This window comes from Xiphophorus hellerii, chromosome 4, assembly GCF_003331165.1.
Source record: "Xiphophorus hellerii strain 12219 chromosome 4, Xiphophorus_hellerii-4.1, whole genome shotgun sequence".
Taxonomy (NCBI): domain Eukaryota; kingdom Metazoa; phylum Chordata; class Actinopteri; order Cyprinodontiformes; family Poeciliidae; genus Xiphophorus; species Xiphophorus hellerii.
The window spans coordinates 4279793-4299928 of NC_045675.1; the positions used below are offsets into that span (position 1 = coordinate 4279793).

Sequence of the window (20136 nt, forward strand, 5' to 3'; positions counted from 1 at the left end):
TCAAACAGTGTTGCTATATCAGATTGTTCTTGTGTTGGGGTGTTTCTATATCTCTTGTTTTTTTTTTCCTTTTTGACTTTTTTTCTCTTCGAGTCTTAGTTCAGCTCCACCCGTGTTAAATACCATCCTTCTCTCCACTTTCCTGCTTCCTCCCAGCCACAGGTGAACCACATTTTCTCTGATTAGTTCATGAGGTTCCTTTGTCATGATCTACACTGCATCATCATAAAACCTCACTGGTATTTGCTGTTTATTGTTGCATTCTTCTGTTACCTGCTCCATTCCTTGTCCTGCTCCCCCTGCTTAATTTTTTGGTAAGTCTTCATTATTTTTCAATAATGTAAACTCTATCTCAGCTGGAGTAGTTTTTCAACACTACATTTTGCTGCACTCAGCCGTTTGATTGTGCCTCTGGCTGCATGTACGCATGCAGGAACTTGAATCTTTTCGGCTGTCCCAAATCTTCTGCGGATTGACAGACTTTCTGTATTTTGATCCTCTTTCCCATCAACTCTGACCAGTTTCACCTGTCATTGCATGATGACACTACCACCAAAACATCTTTTAGCTTCCTTCATATTAAGTTTTCCATTGGTGCCAGAGTTTTGTCTGATTAAAGCTCTTAATGACTTACCATGTCTTGGTAGATTAACAGTTGGCTGGATACAAACAACACACTGTTTTTCAACATTTTACTTATGTAGAACTTTGTGTTTTATAATACAGCAGAAATGTTTGCCTATTTGCACTTGTGTGATGAGTTTTTCTTAATCCACACATTGATCATGTACTAAAACTCAAGATTTTGTAAGTAAAGTTTTAGAAATACTGCCACCTGCATCACTTAAGTCGACTGGTTTTGACCATTTTGTTGGAAATTTGCATTGAACTCGCTTGTGTGAAAGGATGCAGGATCTGTTGATATTGTGTTAATTTCCGTAATTGATGTAATTTGACAGTACACAGATAAAAACTGCTTTGATTTTATTTATGTGGCCCTGTAGAGGGCCACATAAAAAGTTATGGCGGTCCAGATTTGGCCCCCGAGCCTTGAGTTTGACACATGTAAAACACAAAAGGTTTGTAATGTGACTCAAGGGTTGTGCACATTTTTGTAAGGCACTAACTTGTTCCCTGAATGAAGCAGGGAGCAACTTAGAGCTTCATTTGTATAGAAATGTCAATCAGGCATTGTTTGGAAAGACACTACTGAGAAAAGAATCAGTAATGAACTCAGAACAATACGAATAAATTCTGATTTTTATATGATTCAGCTGTTATCTTTAAAGAGATAATAGAAGGCTTAAAGAGTCAGGCAGCTTTGAGCTGAACATTTGATTTGTGTTGTTTTGTACTTATTAAAAGTCTGAAAAGCAGAACTTATGCTGCCTGCAAATCTTACAGATTGCCTTGAAACAATTAAATCTCCAGTTTGAGCTCCTGAGAAGCCTCAATTTCCAAATAATGCTACCTTCTTTTTTTTGTTTAGCTCTGGATCAGTGATTTGGCCTCCATGTGAATCCTGCTGTTGTTTACAATCTAATTTGAGAGTCTGGAGTAGTGACCTGCATCCCAAAGCAGAAATTATGCCGTTCATTGTGTACAACTACGGCGACGTATTAGGGCAATTCTGGGGGGGGGGGGGGAGTAAATGTCCACGAAAAAAACTCAGTTTTAGAAAAATCTGAGAAGTGAGAATTTCTGAGCTTGAACAGTCAAAAATTTTCTAGAAAAACACATTTTTGAGTTTCAAAAGTCCAAAATTTTTTACTTTTTGAGCTCCAATCTAATTGTTTCTAGAAAATTTGTAGGATCTGAAACTTTTTTTTTTTACAGAAATGTAATCAATGTACAATGACAATAAAATGTTCTATAAAGAAAAGAATGGGGCTCCAACTTAAATTGCGTTTATTTGTTACGGTACATGTAATGCAAACTAAGTTTATCAATGTTAATGTATCTACATGTACAGTTCCTGTTGTGTGCATGAAGGTAACCCAGACAACCTGACGATGTACACAAATTAGAGGTAGGGATGAGTAGGAGTATGATTAATGGTTCACAATAAGGACAGGCCACAAGAGGAGGAAGGATGGAGCAGCGGTGAAAATCCCCTGGCTGTTAGACGACGGAGAGGAGGAAAGACAATTAGGCAGATTCAGGAGCTGAGGGAACTGATCAGGAAATAAATTCCACCTTCAGATATTGCCCAAGAAAAGTGAGTTAGAGTTGTGAAATCTGAAACTTTGATCATTTTTTAAAGACGTATAAGAAAAAGGAGAAATCCACATATCACTGAGATAATTTCCCACACTCTCCACTCCGAGGTTTTACTTCAAACCTCCTTTCTCACCTTCAAAACCGGAACTTTCTGCCGTCTGAACGGGGGGACAGCCCGGGTTGATAGTAGCATTTACAGCCGGAATCTCTAACTGCAGTCTGGTTGTTTTCCATCTGGAGTAAAGAGCGCACATTTCTGCCTTCTTGTGCCGCGCGGAGATCGATCAGACGCGTGCAAACATTAAATCGTCGCGTGCTTTTTTCCGGTAGGGAACCCCTGCGCTCGCGCCGTGGACCATTCCTCCGTTCATCTACATCCAGACGAGGTGTGAACAGCGCACAGCGCCAGACGGACCAGAGTTGTTGGCTGGTGTGGATTCACAGCGGAGCGCACAACTCGCGGACTCTGTACAACGCAACTCCGGCACAGATGGATATTTACGTAGCTCTGTTGTTGTTTTTCCTTTTCACCAAACCAGGTGAGCGCACGAAAAATGCTTGACCGCAGTGAGGGATTTTGTTTTAACTTGAGCTTCTTTACATTTTTGGTCTCTTTCTCCGCTGTGCATGTTTGACCAAGTTAAGATTTCCCTCAGCGTCTTTGGATTTAGTGATTATTGTGTGTTGCATAAGTTACCTGCGGAAAATAGCGACAGAACTGACAGAGTAACAGATGAAACCTTCTACCTGCACCTTTAATGTGCGGTGCACCTACAGCCCGTGGAGAGCACAGGTGACGACTGCAGGCAGGAGGTGCAGCGATACGAACAAAGTATCTACATAACCACTGCGCAACTTGCTCCAAAAGAGACTTGATAACAGATTTTGTTTTTGTAATGAATGTTTTTGTTTGTTTTTTTAACTCTGTATTCGTTCATAATTAGATTCGTTTCCCTAACCTTCATCTCTCTTTCTGTTCAGCTTTTGGTTTCGGATCAGATCAAGACTACCAGATTGATATAATCAGCGAACTTGACCTGGCAAATGCCACTTATGGAATTACCCAAGTGGCTGGACTTCACAACGGCAGCAAAGCCTTCCTGTTCCGAGGTAACGACCCACATTTCTCTGCAAGACGCGTAACTCAAGTTGAAGGAACATTATTTTTATTCCGTGGCTCCGTGCGCGCTCCTGCACGCTCTCGGTTTTGTTAATTAGTGAGAGCAAACCCACGCAGCGCCACACCTTTTGGTGTCGGAGTGTGTTGAGTCAGACAACTCCGGGGAGCCTCCACTCATAATTACTCCACATTTAATTTGTCCGAGGCGGCAGATGCTCAGAGTCATTCTGGACACACTTGAGCGCGCAGTCTGCCTTGGATTTCCACCACACTGTGATTGTTTCTAATGCTTTCTTCTGTGTAATCCCAGCAACTGGCCGCATATAGCTGCTATCAGCTGCGTTTTATTGTGAGCATAATGAAGGGTGCACAGCATGTGGTCAGACTGTTTAAAGCCCTGGAGGGGAGGAAAGGATGAAATGACATTTTTCCTCTGGTTTTGTGTTTTAAGTAGTTTTTCTTTTGAATGGTGGGTTTTCTACTCTATGAAAGGTTGCAGAGCAGGTTTGAAACTACAGGCAGAGTTGATGGAGAGTGGAAGGACACAATGAGGGTATTTCATTCAGAGAGGAGAGAGATGGAGTCTTTGGATATAAAGAGAGGAGTTCTCCAAAGAGAAATTGTTCCATTAATTAAAAGATGTCACAACGTTTTAAAAATAATGTAAGTTTTAATGCAACAAACTCACAAAAAAAGATTTATTTTGTTTGACTTTTGATCGTCTGCTGAATGTGCAAAACTTGACAGCCTGATGCAAAAATCAAAGTTTGCTCGACTCTTGGCAAAGTTAGACTGAGGCGCCGACTGACTGAAAATGTCAGCAGCCTCTACCAATTCTTTGTTTTTGTAAAACTCACAAAACAGCCATAAGCATAACGGGGATCTTTTGTGAACATGTTTGTTTACTATCTGTTCAAATCTGAGAGCTGCAACATCAGCAGTTTCAGTTGTTTTAAATCCGACTTATTCTTAGTCCTCTGCTGCTTGTGTGGAGATTTTTTATTTCTACAAACTCAATGTGATATGACATCTGTCTGCTACAGGTAAGAGCAATGCTAATGATAAGGACTTCACAGATCTGTGTGTGTGTGTGGGTGTGGGTGTGTGTGTGGGTGTGCAGTAGTTTTATTTTCTGGAGGGCTTGGCTCAGTACGCCACTGGCTCTACATAAATGAAGACCGGGCTGCTTGGCCAGCTCTACTGATGTAAAGCTGTCCAAGATTCTGGACTCAATACCACCAGGGACACACAACTGCTCTCACTTAGTTCATACACACAGCCCCTCCCCTCCTCCAACCTTTTCTCCTGACAGTTTCCAGGATCCAAGAGTTTGTGCAGCAGCCAGATAGCAGGGGAAACAGCAGGGTAGTCCAACTGGGAATACTGGACTTGCTTATGTTGTGACCTAGTTAATACATCAGTTATACAGTCTCTGCTTCTGTCATGGCTTGGTAACCCAGATTGCTCCGCTAAGCGACACCAGCTGAAGTTCCATAAATATTTCATTACTTAAAAAAAGGTGATTGATATTTCAAAGCACCGTAACCACATAGTTAAACATGCAGTGCGTCCTGTTGTAGAGCTGGTGTTTGCAATCACTGCAAAAACACAAAACCTTACCAAGTATTTTTGGTTTAGTTTCTAGAGCAAATATCTTAGGATGCTTGAATTAAGACAAAACTAACTTGCAAGTAACTTTTCAGCAAGATATAGAAAGTTGTTTTAAGTCAATAATTCTTTTATAGGGATGAAAAAAACTTACTCCATTTGCATATTAATTCACTTATAACTTCCCCTTGATATTAGTTAATTTATCTGGGAATGGAATTAGTACTTTTTAATATAAATAAGGAATTATTTACTTAAAACAAGCCTCTAAGTCTAGCTGAAAAGTTACTTCTAAGTTGGTGTCTTATTATTATAATACATTTACACTGGAACAGGACACAACAGGATGCACTCTTATTGTTTTTGTGGCCTGACTAAATTACTAATATTCACATTTTGACTTATGAGCATAAACCTTGATTTTTATTGGAATTGTTGATGGATTTTTTTTTTTTTTTTTTGGTCAACATTTTTCCATCTATGCTTTAGAGATCTGCAGATCCATCCAGCAATATATTTGATTAATTTTATCCTTGTTTGGTGTTCTTAGTTAGATTGTCTTGGTGGGTTTGCATCAGTGTAAAACCCGTTTTATTTTCAAATAATGACTTGAACAGTTTTCTGCAAGAGACTTAGGATCTTGTTTTATAACGGCAGTGCTTTAAACTTTAAGATCCTCGTTTATTCTATGTTCTCCAATGGAATAAATGTCTTTACAGAACAGTTGTAAATGCACTAAGATTATGGACTCAATTTGTTATGTTGGATTCTATTTAGGGGCATCAGCTTTCATGAGACTAAATGCATATGCCTGCTGGACCTTTCAGACTTGCATTTGTAAAACAAATCATCATTCCCTTCCTCTATACTATTGAATTGTGTTCCCAAATGCATAAATACTAAGTAAAAATGCATTAATATTCTGTGCATGCAGCATTAAAAAAGGTTAACAGAAATTAGAGCTAAATGATATGAGGGAAATCTATGATGTGGGATACTGACTCTGAATGTGAGTGTTACAGTGTAACTTGCAATAAATGCTGTGGGCTCATTGTACACAGATCCCAGATGGTGACTATTATACATATAGAGATTTTTCAATAAAACCAGTAGCATGGTTTCATTAAAAGTGTTGCATCTGGCTAAAGCTGCTATTTTGGCAAAGGAAAAAAACTAAAATTGTAGCTTAATGACTTTTTGACTATAATATCACTCAAAATATTTTCTGTTCTATCAAACTTCCTTTTTTTTAGAGAGCACGAGGATGATTTTTTAACATTTATTTCTGTTCTTTCTGAACTCATAATGTGAACAGTGACCCCCTGTTTAATAGGACCTTCTCTGAACTTGTGATCCAATGTAAGCACTAAAAGAAATGGAAATATTTCAACTCTCCCACTGTGCTGAAGGCATTGAACAAAGCTCAGCTAATTGCTAAGATATTTGCATATTTGTTATTTTGCCTTTTGCAGATAAATGTAACAGAACTGCTTACATTGCTGAAAGATCCTATATACTGAATAAAGATTTTCTTTTTTCCATATGAAGCCTGACCTATATTCTTATTCCAGGTTGCAGCCCAGAATGTCAGCCTCATTGCTCAGACCAGCCTTGGTCCTGGCTTTGCTTTAGATTTAAAGAAGTGGTGATTATCGTTTGTTCTTATGTTCCTGTGGGGGCATTTTGGTACTGCCAGATTCATTTTAGTAAAGAGTATATAGCTTCAATTTAAACAGGTGCTAGGGCCTCATACTATGATATATTTTTCTGTAAGGACTCTAGTATTGATTCATTAGCATTTATGGAGGAAAAACCTTGTTACTTTCACTGAAACTGCCGACATATCATGCTTGACATAACTTCACCGCAGACAAACCAACCTCCAATTTTACTTTATGAACCAAGACACTAAAATACTAAAACTCCCCTCTTGGGGCAGGATGTCATTTCCAACCTGAAGAGGGCACTCTACCCTTTTCTGGTGGTGGTCCAGTGTGGCTGCGAACTGATCTGACAAAAGCTGGAGATCATGACCTGATGAAGCCAACAGAGCCACATCGTCTGTGAAAAGCTGGGATCTAATCCTGAGACCACCAAATTGGAAACACTCAGCACCTTGACAGCACCTAGAAATTCTGTCCATAAAGATTATGAACACAATGCTTGACTAAATACAAACTTCTCAGAGTCCAAAGCTAACTGGAAACAGATCTGACTTGTGCTGCGTTCAGACAGAGCGCGATTTGAGGGTCTGCTTAACATTCAATGTATGTCAATTTGGGACATGTTTGAAGTGTTTTGAGCATTTGATGTGTGTCCAGTATGGCCAACTTTGGGGTTAGAAAATCCATCGTTGGTGTCCTGCCAGGAGATGCAGGCACCGATGCAGATTAACAGGTCATCAAACTGGGCTCAGATGAGATGAAAATAGCGATGAAAGCGATCCTTGTTGCCTTCCAAAACTCTCAACACCTCTAGTGAATCCAAACATGGTGCAGAGACATATTTGCTTTCAGCAAATAAAGGCACTCAATATTTCATCTGCCATTGTACAAAGAGACGGATCACTGCAGAAACAAAAATCTTACCAAGTATTTTGTATTTTTCGCCTAGTTTCTAGAGCAAATATCTTGGTACACTTGAAATAAAACAAAACTAACTTACAAGTAACTTTTAGCAAAACATATACAGGCTTGTTTTAAGTAAATAATCCCTTAATACTGATGAAGAAGTACTTGCTCCATTGGCAGATAATTTAACTTATAACAAGATATTTGTCTCATGTTATCAGTTAATTTATATGCAATGGAACTAGAAATCTTCCATCAATATTGAGAAGTTATTTACAAGCCTCTATATCTTACTGAAAAGCTACTCTTAAGTTAGCTTGTCTTATTTCAAGTGTAAAATATTTACACTAGAAAGTAGACCAAAAATACTTGATTTTGTTTTTTCAGTGAGAGGGGGAAAAAAGGGATGAGGCTCCTCCCACTGCATCTAGAGCTTTTCTTTTGTCTTTTTGTTTTGAAGCTCTATATCAGAAGTCTAACTTCAAAGTTCACGTGTCTAACTTAAGGTGTTGGCTGCGTTTTTGACGTGCAAAACACAGCGCTACTGCTGACACAACAGCCTGTATCAAGGGGCCTTGTACCACTTTAGTATAAAAAGCCTGTAATAGTGCAGTTTTTTTTTTTTTTCAATCGTTCAGTCATTTCCAGTCTTTCCATCTCTCCAGAACTGTATTATCTTCCAAAATGGCTCTGTGTTTTCCTTCTTATGTGCATCTTCATATCTGACACACAGGTTAAGTAAAGCTTACTACAAAGTGACCTCTGATCATGAAATAGGGTACATGGTGAGGGTGACAGGATGGGTTTAGGAGTCACAACGCAGTTCCATGCTGTGCATTCTGTAAAATCAACTGTTGGACATTAAAGAGCTTTCAAAACTGTAGTTTGTAGCATCGAATTGAGCTCAATATTTCTGGACAGTGTATATCCCTCTGCTCTTCACCGGCTGTTGCACAGAATCATTAGTGTTAAATGGTAACAAGTGCAGCTTTGATCTTGATTCTGTGAAATCTTTTAGTACGCCTCCTCAGCCTTTTAGGTCAATTATGCTTAACACATAACTGACTACAAAAAGGGTTTGTAATTAACGTCTAATATACCCTCCTGTTGATTCAAGTCAATTTTTTTCATACATAATTAAAAGCAAAACCCGCACTATACCCCTGCATTGTTATATTTGCTTGTTGTCCCTGTTAATAATAAGCCTACTGTTGCGTGTAAACTGTACATCAAACAAAAAAATTACCTGCAACAGAGATCAAAGATGGATGTGTTTTTCTATTCTGAAGCACGAGTTACATGTATCAGTATACACTTAATGTATGTTCAACAAAAAATACACAAACGCTTGGCTATACAGGGCAACTTCCAACTTTATAAAGGAATATTTTCTCGTTGCTTATTATAAAAGTTGCAACTTTTAAGATTCCTACAAATAACTTAAAGTTGCTTTGTATCTGGATGTATGCATTAATTTAATTCGATTTAGTGAATTTTATTTACTTGGATGTAATTCACAACAAATGCCATCTCAAGGCACTTTAAAAAAGAAGTTTGATTTATAAACAGAAAAATATAATCAATACAATAATGTATAGACGGATTCAAATTCAGTTATTCACAAACCCATTCAACAAATTAAAATATTGAAAACTTCATTATCACCAAATGAAACAAATTTAGGTTAATTAGACAAACGCTGACGTTTTAACACCTTTATTTCTCAATCATACTTAATGAGAAGCACATTTGGAGGTTTTTGGCAGATCAAGAAAAGGTTAACTTAACAGCCTAAATAATAATTTGTAACACTGATCTACTCCTAAATGGCCACCATATTTGTAAGCTTTTCCTAATTAAACTCATAGTAAAGGAACAACTCTGTTTAATGAGAAACATGGATGTTATGACAGCAGAAATACGTTATTTTTAGAAGTTTGAAAAAAATTAATCTACTAATGAGACAGTGTGACAGTCTGTTTGAACTTACATTAGATAAGATAAAGATGCACAATAATTATTCACAATTAGTAATTTAACATATGAAAGCACATTTCATAATCTGTTTTGGATTAATCCCTTGAAAGAAATTAATTAATCCCAGCAAAAAAACTGACATTTTCTTTGGACGTAAAATATTAAATACATGCTTCACTAATCAGTTAATTTTTGTTGTTTTCAACCAACCATTCTTGTTTTGCTCAATGTCGTATTAAAACCTAAATAACATAATTTTGATACCCACATCAGACTAACTTTATTTTTCTTGAATACAATTTGTTGAAAGCAGGAAAAAGTGTTCACAACCTCGTTTGTTTTCCTGTATTTCATTTCTTTGGTTTTAATGTGAATATACAATCAGATCAAGATGTAGCTCATTAGCGATGTGCTACATCTTGATGTTTAATTTACATAAAGTGTGAAAATGCAGATTTGTCTGAGTAAAAAAGTCTTTTTGTGAAGATTAAATACTTAATGGAAAAACCTTAAGATTTTTTATTTATTAATTTTTTTAAATTCTGTCCACAGTGGCCTTCATACACTGTCATAAAAATCTCTTTCAAGTTCTGTCTTTGCAATAAATATCAAGCTACTTTATCAGATTTATTTTTTATTTTTTTTGACCCGTGATTACTTTTGAGGCTTCATTTTTGGTCCCAGTAGAAAAAAGTTCAGACACCTCTGGACTAAATGATGATTCTGACAAACCAGCAGGTATGAGCTACAGGACTGAACCTCTACTGGGTCAGGCTCATCATCGTCTCTTGATAATGGGATCATGCTGAGCCTCCACATTGTAATTTTTGTGAATTTATAATTTATTAAAATATTTTCCACCTTAGTGGAATATTTTTCAATCTCTTTTCTGGTCTGTGGTTTGTACAGCAGTGTTACAGATTGGACTCATTAGTTTTCATCTCAACATCTTAATGGTATCTAATTAGCAAGTTAGCATTAGGAAGGAACGGACACCATAAATCAGCCGTGTGACACATTTCGTCTTGCGTTTTAGTTCTTTTATTGACTGCTGCAGGTGGGAAAAGCAGGTTAATTTCACTTGCAGTGGCTAATTTCATGTTTTCTCTTTTCAGTCACTGGTTCAACAGAATCTAAATGAACTAATGATTCGATTTTCAAACCAAACTGTGGCACAAAAACTAAAGGTGTCGCATTACTTTATGGTTTGAAGGAGTTCTACAAATTGTCAAACATAATTAAGGCACAAAAGAAAATTTTGAAAAAAGTCATAATGTTTGCACCTTGTTTTTTATTTAATTTGTTCCCCTTGCACCAATGACTAGCTGTGAATGCTTCTACTATTAATAAAGCAAACCATCTAATCGACCTGTTTTTGCTTGTTTGGGCTATTTCGAGTCCACCTCCAGTAAAGTGCAGAGGAAGAACACGTTGCTTGTGGCAACAGTTATTTTCAAAGCTTCAGTAGAAAACATTGGCTTTTGCTATCAGCCTTTCCAGGAAATAAGTTAATCACAGAAGAACAAACAGAGACGCCAAATTATTTACACATGAGATGAGTAAATGGAGCTGAGACCAACATGGGCGTAGAGGGAATTCACAGTTCGCCTTTTCTCCAACAGCAAGATCTCTATCACTTTCCACCTGGGCTTAAAGTAGAAGTTAAAACTACTTTTTTTCCTCTTTTCTATTACAGTTGTTTAAAAAGCAATCAGGATGGGAAAACTCATACATGTATAAACAGCAGAGTTGAGAAATGCACTAATCATGAGAATTGAAAGTTAATTTATTTATTGAAGATAAAGAAGGTACATGAATCATGCAAGGATGTTTAAGAAAAGCATTTTAGACAGTGTTGTGTTTTAAGTTATATTACTGATCCTAAAAAGTTTCAAAGTCTTAACAAAGATGGGGCACAGAGTTAACAATGATTACTGTCTGCAAACACTGCATGCTGCAGCAGCTTCCCTAATTATGTGCAGTATGTTTTCCTTACTGTCCTTTTGGAGCCATCAGGGATTATTCAGCTGCAGCTTGGATGTTTTTTTTTTTTTTTTTTATCTGACCAGATCCTGCATGTGTTAAAAAAACAAACAAGACAAAACTTATTAATTTCTGGCTGCTGTTTGTGGCAGGTCTATCTGACTGAACAGTCCACTGTTGAGCTGAGTAAAAACTGGCAGAAATCTTTTGAAAATGATACAAGATTTTCAGAATTTTTCACTCATAAAATTCTTGAAAATATGCTGTGTATTTGTAGATGGCCTCAACCTTTTGCTACCTTTTAAAGGCAGTGTGAACGACTGAAACTAAGAAAGAGAAACTTAAGTGTTAGTGACTGTAAATTTATAAGTTGCGCTACAAATTCTCATTCTGATAAAGTTGTAGAGTTTTACTGATACCAAAACGTAAAAATGCTTTACTCTTAACTTTTTTTGCAGCCTCTATAGTTTTGCTTTTACAATAACTCTGTGTTTAGCTCCATCTGTTGTCCTCATACACGATGATGCTGCCACCATCATGTTTCACCACTGGCTGTCTTGCAATGTTAATCTTCTGTAGAATATTCTCCATATATGTAAAAAGTTACATTCTGGTTTAATCTCTGCAGAGTACCTTCTTGCACATGTTTACTTTCTTCTAAGTATCTTGTGGACAACTGTAAGTAATACTACTTATTTAGCCTTTTCTCTACATTGACCTTCCATTACATTTTCAGATGATTGCTCAAACAAGGCTTTTTGTATGAGTTAAAAACAGAGTTAGGATAAAAAAAACCCCCACAACATCTCACAATTTTATCCCTGACCTGTCTCTGTGTGTTTTGGTCTTAATGAACATATTTTTCACCACAACTCTTATTTAACAACCCCTTGAGGCATTCAGAGCTTCTGCAGTCATTTTTCTTCTAATTCACAAAAATACATTACTTGGTGTTTGCTTGCCTACTCTGAAACGCATTGAACTTTGTGATTTTAACTTTACAAAATGTGAAAGAGTTGAAAAGGTATAAATGTTTTTGGGGTTAGCAGTAGAGATTAGTTGAACCCTTTCTGAGAGAAACTCTCCCTGAGTGGAGCCGCTGTCGGGGGGTTGCTGGTTGATCGAATGTTTGTCTTGAAGAATTCTTAAAGTCTTGGAGCTTAATACGGTGGTTCTACAAAAATGAGTGTGAAGGACAGAGTGTCAGACTTTCAATAATCTTTGAGTATCCTGGGGCCGATGTCTGCAGGCTCAAAGATCTGTTCAGGCAAAAACGCAAAAGGAATTAAAGGTTAATTTGCCATTATTTAGCAAAAATATGACTGCTTTTATTGATTAATAGTAAAGAGCTGAGTTAGATTTAGATTTAATTCAGGTATAACCACTTGGATATTTGCATGTAGCACAAAACATATTTTTTCATCCACTTGTTTATTCCCTTTAATACTCCCAAAAATGTACCTTAAGTTTGGTATTATGTATTTTGGAGGCACACGGTGCCATCTTACAGCACAATAAAGTAACTGTTAGTCATAAAAATGTTGCATGTGTCAAATATAACTTGAAAGAAATTTGACTTTGCAATTTGATGTCTTGAAATTGAACTGTCTTTAAGAAGCTCCTACTTTCTATGACACTTCACCTTCAGCGTGCCATCAAAATGTTTCTCCATGATTCAGACATAAAGCTCACATAAATTTGACATATCGGCCCTTTTGAAAGAATAAAAAATGACAATTAGTTATGGTTTAACGATAGGAATAGGATAATGTAGTTTGTAACCATTCTTATTTGAATTAACCCTTTTTTTATAATGACTGGGTTTTTTCTATCCTTCACGTTTTGATGCCTCTTTAAAAAGTCTACATTGTCAGCAATTTTTCTCCTAATAGATTAAGTGGTGTTTTACCCACTTCTAGGCTTCTGATGGTCTGTCCTTGTCAAGACAGAGTTAGCGTTTCGATCAATACGAACACTTTCAGGCTTATTTTTATATTAGCTGTGATTTAATCCATCATCTCTGCTGAGGAGTTTGAATTTATGATAGTATTGATGGCCAGATATGTTTTCTCTAGTGGTTTGCTGGCACATAATCGATGCACAAACGCCTAAACCACACATTTTTGCCCTTATATTATCATAAGACATGCAGGTGTTTCCTGTGTAACCAGGAATGTTGGAGGGTTAACAAGACAAGCCAAGAATCTCGGCGGGTTCCCTTTTTTTTTCTGAGGATATCAGCGCTGTGCACGCTGTTCCTCTTTTAGAAAGTCGAAACATGCCAATCTTTGATGCGCTCAAGTTAAATGTTATCATGCTCATGTCAGGCGATCGGGTCGTCACAAGGTTTGGCTCCACTTGAATGGATCTGTCCGTTCTCTCCAGGATGGAGCTAAGCTGCAGGTAACGAAATAGAAAAGAAAAAAAGGCACATTAATGAGATCGAATTAGCACTTAATTGCCTAGGATACACTAAAATTACACAGTAGGCGGCTTACGGAGGAGAAATGGGTGACGACATATTTTGGAAATCTTGATAAACATGGATACACCAGGAGTACGGCTGTTTAAAACAGTTTTAGTGAAAAAAGTATCTTCAGTGAAGCTTCTGCGTGATTCGTCAGAGCTGTCTGGAAACTGAGAAATTTCTGTGAGGTCTCAGTCTCTCCTGCATCCATGTTGTTGCTATTTATAACTCCCCCCCCCACACCCTCCATCTGACTGCAGAGAAGAGCTGGGTTGCAAGTGGCACAGATATTGCTGAGGGAGCCCCATGCAGCTGGGCCCGAGAGGCTGAGGGTAGTTCACAGCTAAGCCAGGCCACGACTCTGAAATCTGCGGCGCGCAATCCCGGTCGCCGAATCCAACAGAGGCTATCAAACCTTTTCATCTTTTATGCATGAGATTTCTGCCTGTCCTACTGCTAGAGGAGGCGAGACAATGGTCCCACCTCACAGCAACCTCAGAGGAATTATTCAGTCTGAATTATTCATCGTACATGAGTGTGATATCTTTTAAAGAGACAGACGTGTCTCTATTGGCCCCTTGATGTTAAATTAAGAGTAGAGCACAGAGACATTGACTAGACACACCACACACCAAGTCCCTTTTTATTTGGAAGTAGGAATCATCATCTTGTCACAGACTGACTTAAAACCTGCATAATTTCTACACAATATCATCTTTTTGGGTCAAGACCATGAATGAGACTTTACATTTACTGTAAGATTCTGTTTCTTAGTTAATGGCTTTGCTGTGAAGCTGCATTGTACTCCAAAGATTAATTGTTAGATTTTTTTCAGAGCTCTGATCTTGTGCTGTTAAAAATCTACATAATTACCAGCATTATTTGTTTTTCAGACTAGACTTAAAAAAAAAAGAAGCTTAAATGCATATTTAATGCTTTATGGTGCTACAATTACAGTTTAAAGCAGATGTTTATTTACACTGTACAGCAGAGATAACCATTTTTATCATGTTCTTCCATTAAATATTTATTTTTCCTATTTATGAGAGAACATTTTTCTTCAAAAACTTGAATTGTCAGATCACAGGAAATGTTTCTAATAGTTTTGTCAAACTATTTTTATGCTTCTTTTGGAGTAATGACTTTTTCTCAGAGTGGCCTTTCAGTCCAAGTAGAGACGAGGCTTGTTTTTCTGTAGATAACTCCACTCACTTTTGCTTCTGTTCTGCAACACAAATCTTAAGAAAAAGTGTATTTTCTTATATGGTGTATATAATATCTGGTTTCAGCTGTATTTTTAAATTACATCCTCCAGTTGCTATTTCTGTTTCTCTTCCTTTCATTGCAAATATCAGAATAACTACATTCAGTCAACATTTATAAGGAGCTGTGTTTTCTTTTCGTCGGCTTCCACCTCAGAAGTTTCTGGTTGCTGAAGTCAAACATAAAACTATCCTTGAAGCTTAATATCTCGCCTCAGAATGAGTTTCTAATCCCTTTCTACAAAACCGTCCTTCCAGTCACAAGATTTCTTGAAGAACACAAAACTGCAAAATGTGACACTGGTACCAGAGGAAAGATGGTAAGCAGTGATGTGTAAACACCGTATAATTAGTAGTTGAGGGAACCTCAGTGTGCTATGTTACATGTTTATCAAAAAACACCCGCTAATGCCTGTGTGCACACTTAGAGGAAGCTAATCCCTTCTCCAAGAAACCATTACAAGTGTCATACTTTGCACATACTGTATTGGAAGACGGGCTGCATCCTCTTCTCCACACCGTCAGGCTCTTGCCAAAGGAAGAAAATTCTCTGTATGGTGATTTAAAGAATCAGCCTGGTTAGGATTAGAGCAGTTTGGCAAAGTCTGGGTGTTTTTCTTCTCCTGGATGTTTATGTTAATGTTAGTGGGTGGCTACATTTTAGTGTACCACAGCACATGTTGGTGTAACATAGCACGACGCTCTCATTTGTAAAAGGATTTGGGTTCAAATCTCACCTAAACCACAAATTAAGGTGCTTTACGATGGCATATTAGAGTAATTGCAGAAGGAACAACAAAAAAAGCTAAGTAAATTTCCACCAAAAAATTAAGAAATTTTCTTTGAATTATTTTTTCTGAAAACTCAAAAATTTGCTAGGAAAAAACCCCAGAAAAATTCAGCATCTCAGAAATTTTCTAGAAAAACAAAACTGAAAATACTCAAGTTTCAAGTGGTGAAAATATTTGAACATTTTCTGAGAAAATCTCAACATTTTCAGTCAATAATTCCTTGAAATTGATTAGAAAGTACTAGCTCCATTGGCAGGTTACTTTGTATACAACATTGAAAATAACTGAAAGTGAATTAATGTGCCAGTGAAAGTAATACCTGTCAATATTTGCTAAATAATTAGAATTATTTATTTAAAACAAGCTCATATCTTCTAAATTTGTCATATTTCAAGTGCACTGACATATTTGGACAAGAAACTAGACCATAAATACTTGGTAAGATTTCATGTTTTTGCAGTGTATCCATACTAAACAATGTGGTGGTATCTGCTCTGATGATGCATCTTGCATGTTAAAAACCAACCGGATTTCCAGTTTCGCTGGCTGTGAAACAGAAAAGGGGAAACGATAATAGACAGATAATTGTCCAGACTCTGATCTAGGCAGGAATATGAGGTCAGTGAAAAGTTTTGCATTACAGCGATAAACGACTTTCTGCTCTGACTGGAGCAGATTTAAACATGAGTTGTTTCTGTTGGGGATGAAACTACCACATACTATTTATTTTTTTAATTTATTTTGTTGAACTTGCTTGAAGCCTGTTTCAGAGTACATGCAACATATTTTATTAGCTTTCAGAAAACAGCACAATAGAGTTGGATTTTTTTTCTTTCTTTTTTTTTTTGATTACTGCAAACATGCTAAAATGTGAGAATAAACCAAAATTTATTAAGACTTGATTGGAAGGCCTTTAAACTACCTGTACAGTTTCCAAATGCATCATAAGAAAAAAACTATTTAAACTAAGATCAATAACTTAAGATTTCTTGTATATTTTTAGATTTGGAGGAAACCAGAGTACCTTGATAAGTTTATTGTGTTCACTGGGAGCTCATGCAAATTTCACATAGCATGGCCCTCATGCTGTGAGGCGACAGCAAAATGAATACAAATAACAGAAAGGCACAATTCTGGTTGTGTTTTAAGAAAATAAGTATTTTTTGACCTACTTCAGGATGTAGTAATCTGGAAATTCAACATCTGTTAGTAAGGATTTGTTTTTAAAGTATGTATTTAACTTCTGACTGATTTAGTCGTATTATCTTTGCATACTGTACGCACACTAACGGTACATGATGAACTATTTACTGTCTAAATAATGCCACACATTGTTTCTCCTGACCAACCTCACTTCACAGGAGTCCTGGTCCTTTTTTCCTTTAATGATTCATCTTTTGTATTTTTAGGATCTGTACAACCACCAGCTGTGCTGTTTGTGCTCCTTGAAATTTAACTTTTATAAATGTCTGACTGAAAAAATAAGTAAATGCAATGTCTTTTTTTCATCAAGCAATGCAAGCTCCCTGTTAAGCATTGCTCATTATCACACCCAGAGAAATGTCATCTACAGTCTTAAAAGTTCCTCTTTTAAAATCCATGACTGCCAACTGGTGCAGGAATCTCAGCATGGTGCAATTAAACGCTGTTCATTCCTGTCCCAAACTCCTGCTAGGGCGCACAGACTCTGTCTTACAACAGCTTCCAATCTCCATCACAGGCTTAATATAATTAGCTGCGCTTTGTCCTGCCTGCAGCCATTGTCTTTGTTTTGATGGTATCACAGGGATGCTATAATTGGATTCACATACACTTTGATGGCTTTGCAGGCTGTTGCAGATTTGAACTGGAATTTTACTGTTCCGATTAATTAGAGCTTATGACACTTTTATAGCATTATGACATATGTGATGAGCAAGAGCAGATTAATTTTGTTACTTTCAAAAGGGATCACAGTTTAGGTAATGGCATCCAGCGAGACCTTTTGGTTTACAGTTGCTTGGTTGTTACTACTTTAGCACTGAAGGTTGCAAAGCTGAGAAATGTTTATCAGCTTGTAGAATCATTATCATGTTGTTGTAAAATGTATAAGACCTTACATTAAATGCAATTTATAAAAGAAAGTTGCTTTCACTGAATATACTTCACTAGTTTACCTTGCAAACATAGAAGATACTTTCTACTGAATAGCTGCTGACAGTCAGGGATTAAAGTCTTGGTGCTTTATGTTGTTATAAATATGCATCCCAGGTCCTGAAGATTGTTTAAATAACTGAACAGAGGAATCTTACTCAGGAGTGGCGTTTAAAGTCATAAATATGTACTGTTTCCTAACTAACACAATGCTTCTTCATAAGGTTGTTGAACTTTGCAGCACCGGTTATCTCCATGTGGACGTGGCTGTAGCATTTCATGAATTTTCCACCAAAGTCCAAAAACCTGGTTGCCAAGACAACCCTGACACCACCATTGCTGCAAATGACGATTAATTTACCGGCCCGCCAGATAGAGCCATGGCAACGTAAAAGCAAAAGATGTCATAGACAGCCTTTAAACTTGAGCTGAAGCATTCAACAAATGCAGAGGGTATCGGTGTCGCCATGTCAACACCCCACCAGACTACTGTAGTCGTCCTGATTTTTATGTTCTAAAAGTACAGATGAAGGTCTAAGCGGCTTTGGGAGAAAATAAACTTCCTCTTCAGTAGTCAAAAGTAGAGGTCAGGTTTGAACAGTAAAATGTTCTGCATGGTTTAAACTTAATGAAAACAATTTGAAATAAGGAAAGTAAACTAGTTTGTAGTGCAACAGCTTTGTTGTGTGGATATCTTATTGAGGCATCGTGTTTAAGAATTGCATTAAAAATAAATCTGCATTTGATCACCCTTTTTAAAGAAACTCATTACAAATGTTTTATGGATTAAATCTTCAAGAAAGCAACAACAATGTATGAAAATAAGTTTAGCAGTATTTACCTTTTGTTTAAATTATACAGATATGAACAATTTAATATAAAGATCTTCCTCGTTTCCAAAGCACCAAATTTAGGATTATGAAATAAATATTAATTTTATCATTTGTGCTTAGTTAATAATACAAAATGGCTTTGAACATTGAATACCATTGACCTTTATGGCAGAAGAAATCAAGTTGCAACTTGATTTTATAATTTTTCAGTTTTCGTAAGCAATAAAAAAAAGTTTTGTCTTGGTAATGAAATATATTTTATCTGTAGTTTTTGAGTTTTTATGGTAACCAGTTCTGGCCAATGAATGGCCGTTTTCTCCACTATTGTAATCTTAGCTATGGGGTTAAATTTTCAAACGTGCGCATATTTTTCAGCAGATCCGCTGCTTTGTCATGTCTAATAGTTAACTCTAACAGATCTGGCTTGATTTAGATATTCTTGCAGCTCAAAAAAAAAAAATTAATAAAATAAAAATCCTGTTATCCAAAGGATAAACATTAGAGTTGGTATAATTATTCATTACAAGTGAGCACTAAGATGTTTCCAGCTAACAGCTTGGCGTCAACCCTTCTTGCAAACGAGAGACCCCCAAACAGAAATAAGAGTTCAGTTTGACTTTCTAAGGGGATTTTATTTCTGAATTGTATCTAATGGACTTGTGAGTGCATAATACATAGAGTGCTGGTTTGAAGTATTTTGGATTTTGTTACTTAGGACTTGAAGTGCGTATTTTACCTGCCATGCCGTTTCAAACCTCAGTGCCCAGAAGGATCACACAACAAACGCTGGCAGTGTAAGATCAAAGACGCAAAGATTAAAAATTAAGGAACAGAAATAAATGTGTGCAGCGGCTGCTTTTTGCTTCAAGCTGTCATTTTCTTTAGTCTGGGTCAAAGGAGGAAGAGACGTACCTAAAAACAGTAAGAAAATCTACTCCTCGTCTTGTCTTTGGGCTTTTCATGGGTTACATTCATGTCTTGAAGGCACAAGAGCTGAAACTGAGAAATGGTTTAAAAAGAAACAGAGGCGGTGTATTCAGCTGCCACATACACTTAGCGTGTTATTCAGTTCCTCAGCATGAAGCTCAGCAAGGATAAATCTGCCACGCAACTATATCCATATATTATTTTTTTAATGACTCAGAAAATAATTTGATTCAGTTTAGTAAAAA

At 36.9% G+C, this 20136-nt stretch overlaps 1 protein-coding gene across 1 annotated transcript in view; it reads left to right on the forward strand.

Annotated features, from left to right (window-relative positions):
- Nucleotides 1–2451: 2451 nt before the first annotated feature.
- LOC116718581 (protein kinase C-binding protein NELL1) overlaps nt 2452–20136 on the forward strand; it is a 233510-nt gene continuing 215825 nt past the window's right edge. Inside the window, exons 1-2 of the mRNA XM_032560663.1 lie at nt 2452–2759; nt 3202–3330. Coding sequence (XP_032416554.1) covers nt 2711–2759; nt 3202–3330 — 178 coding nt within the window. The 5' untranslated portion in view covers nt 2452–2710. The remainder of the gene's footprint in view (nt 2760–3201; nt 3331–20136) is intronic.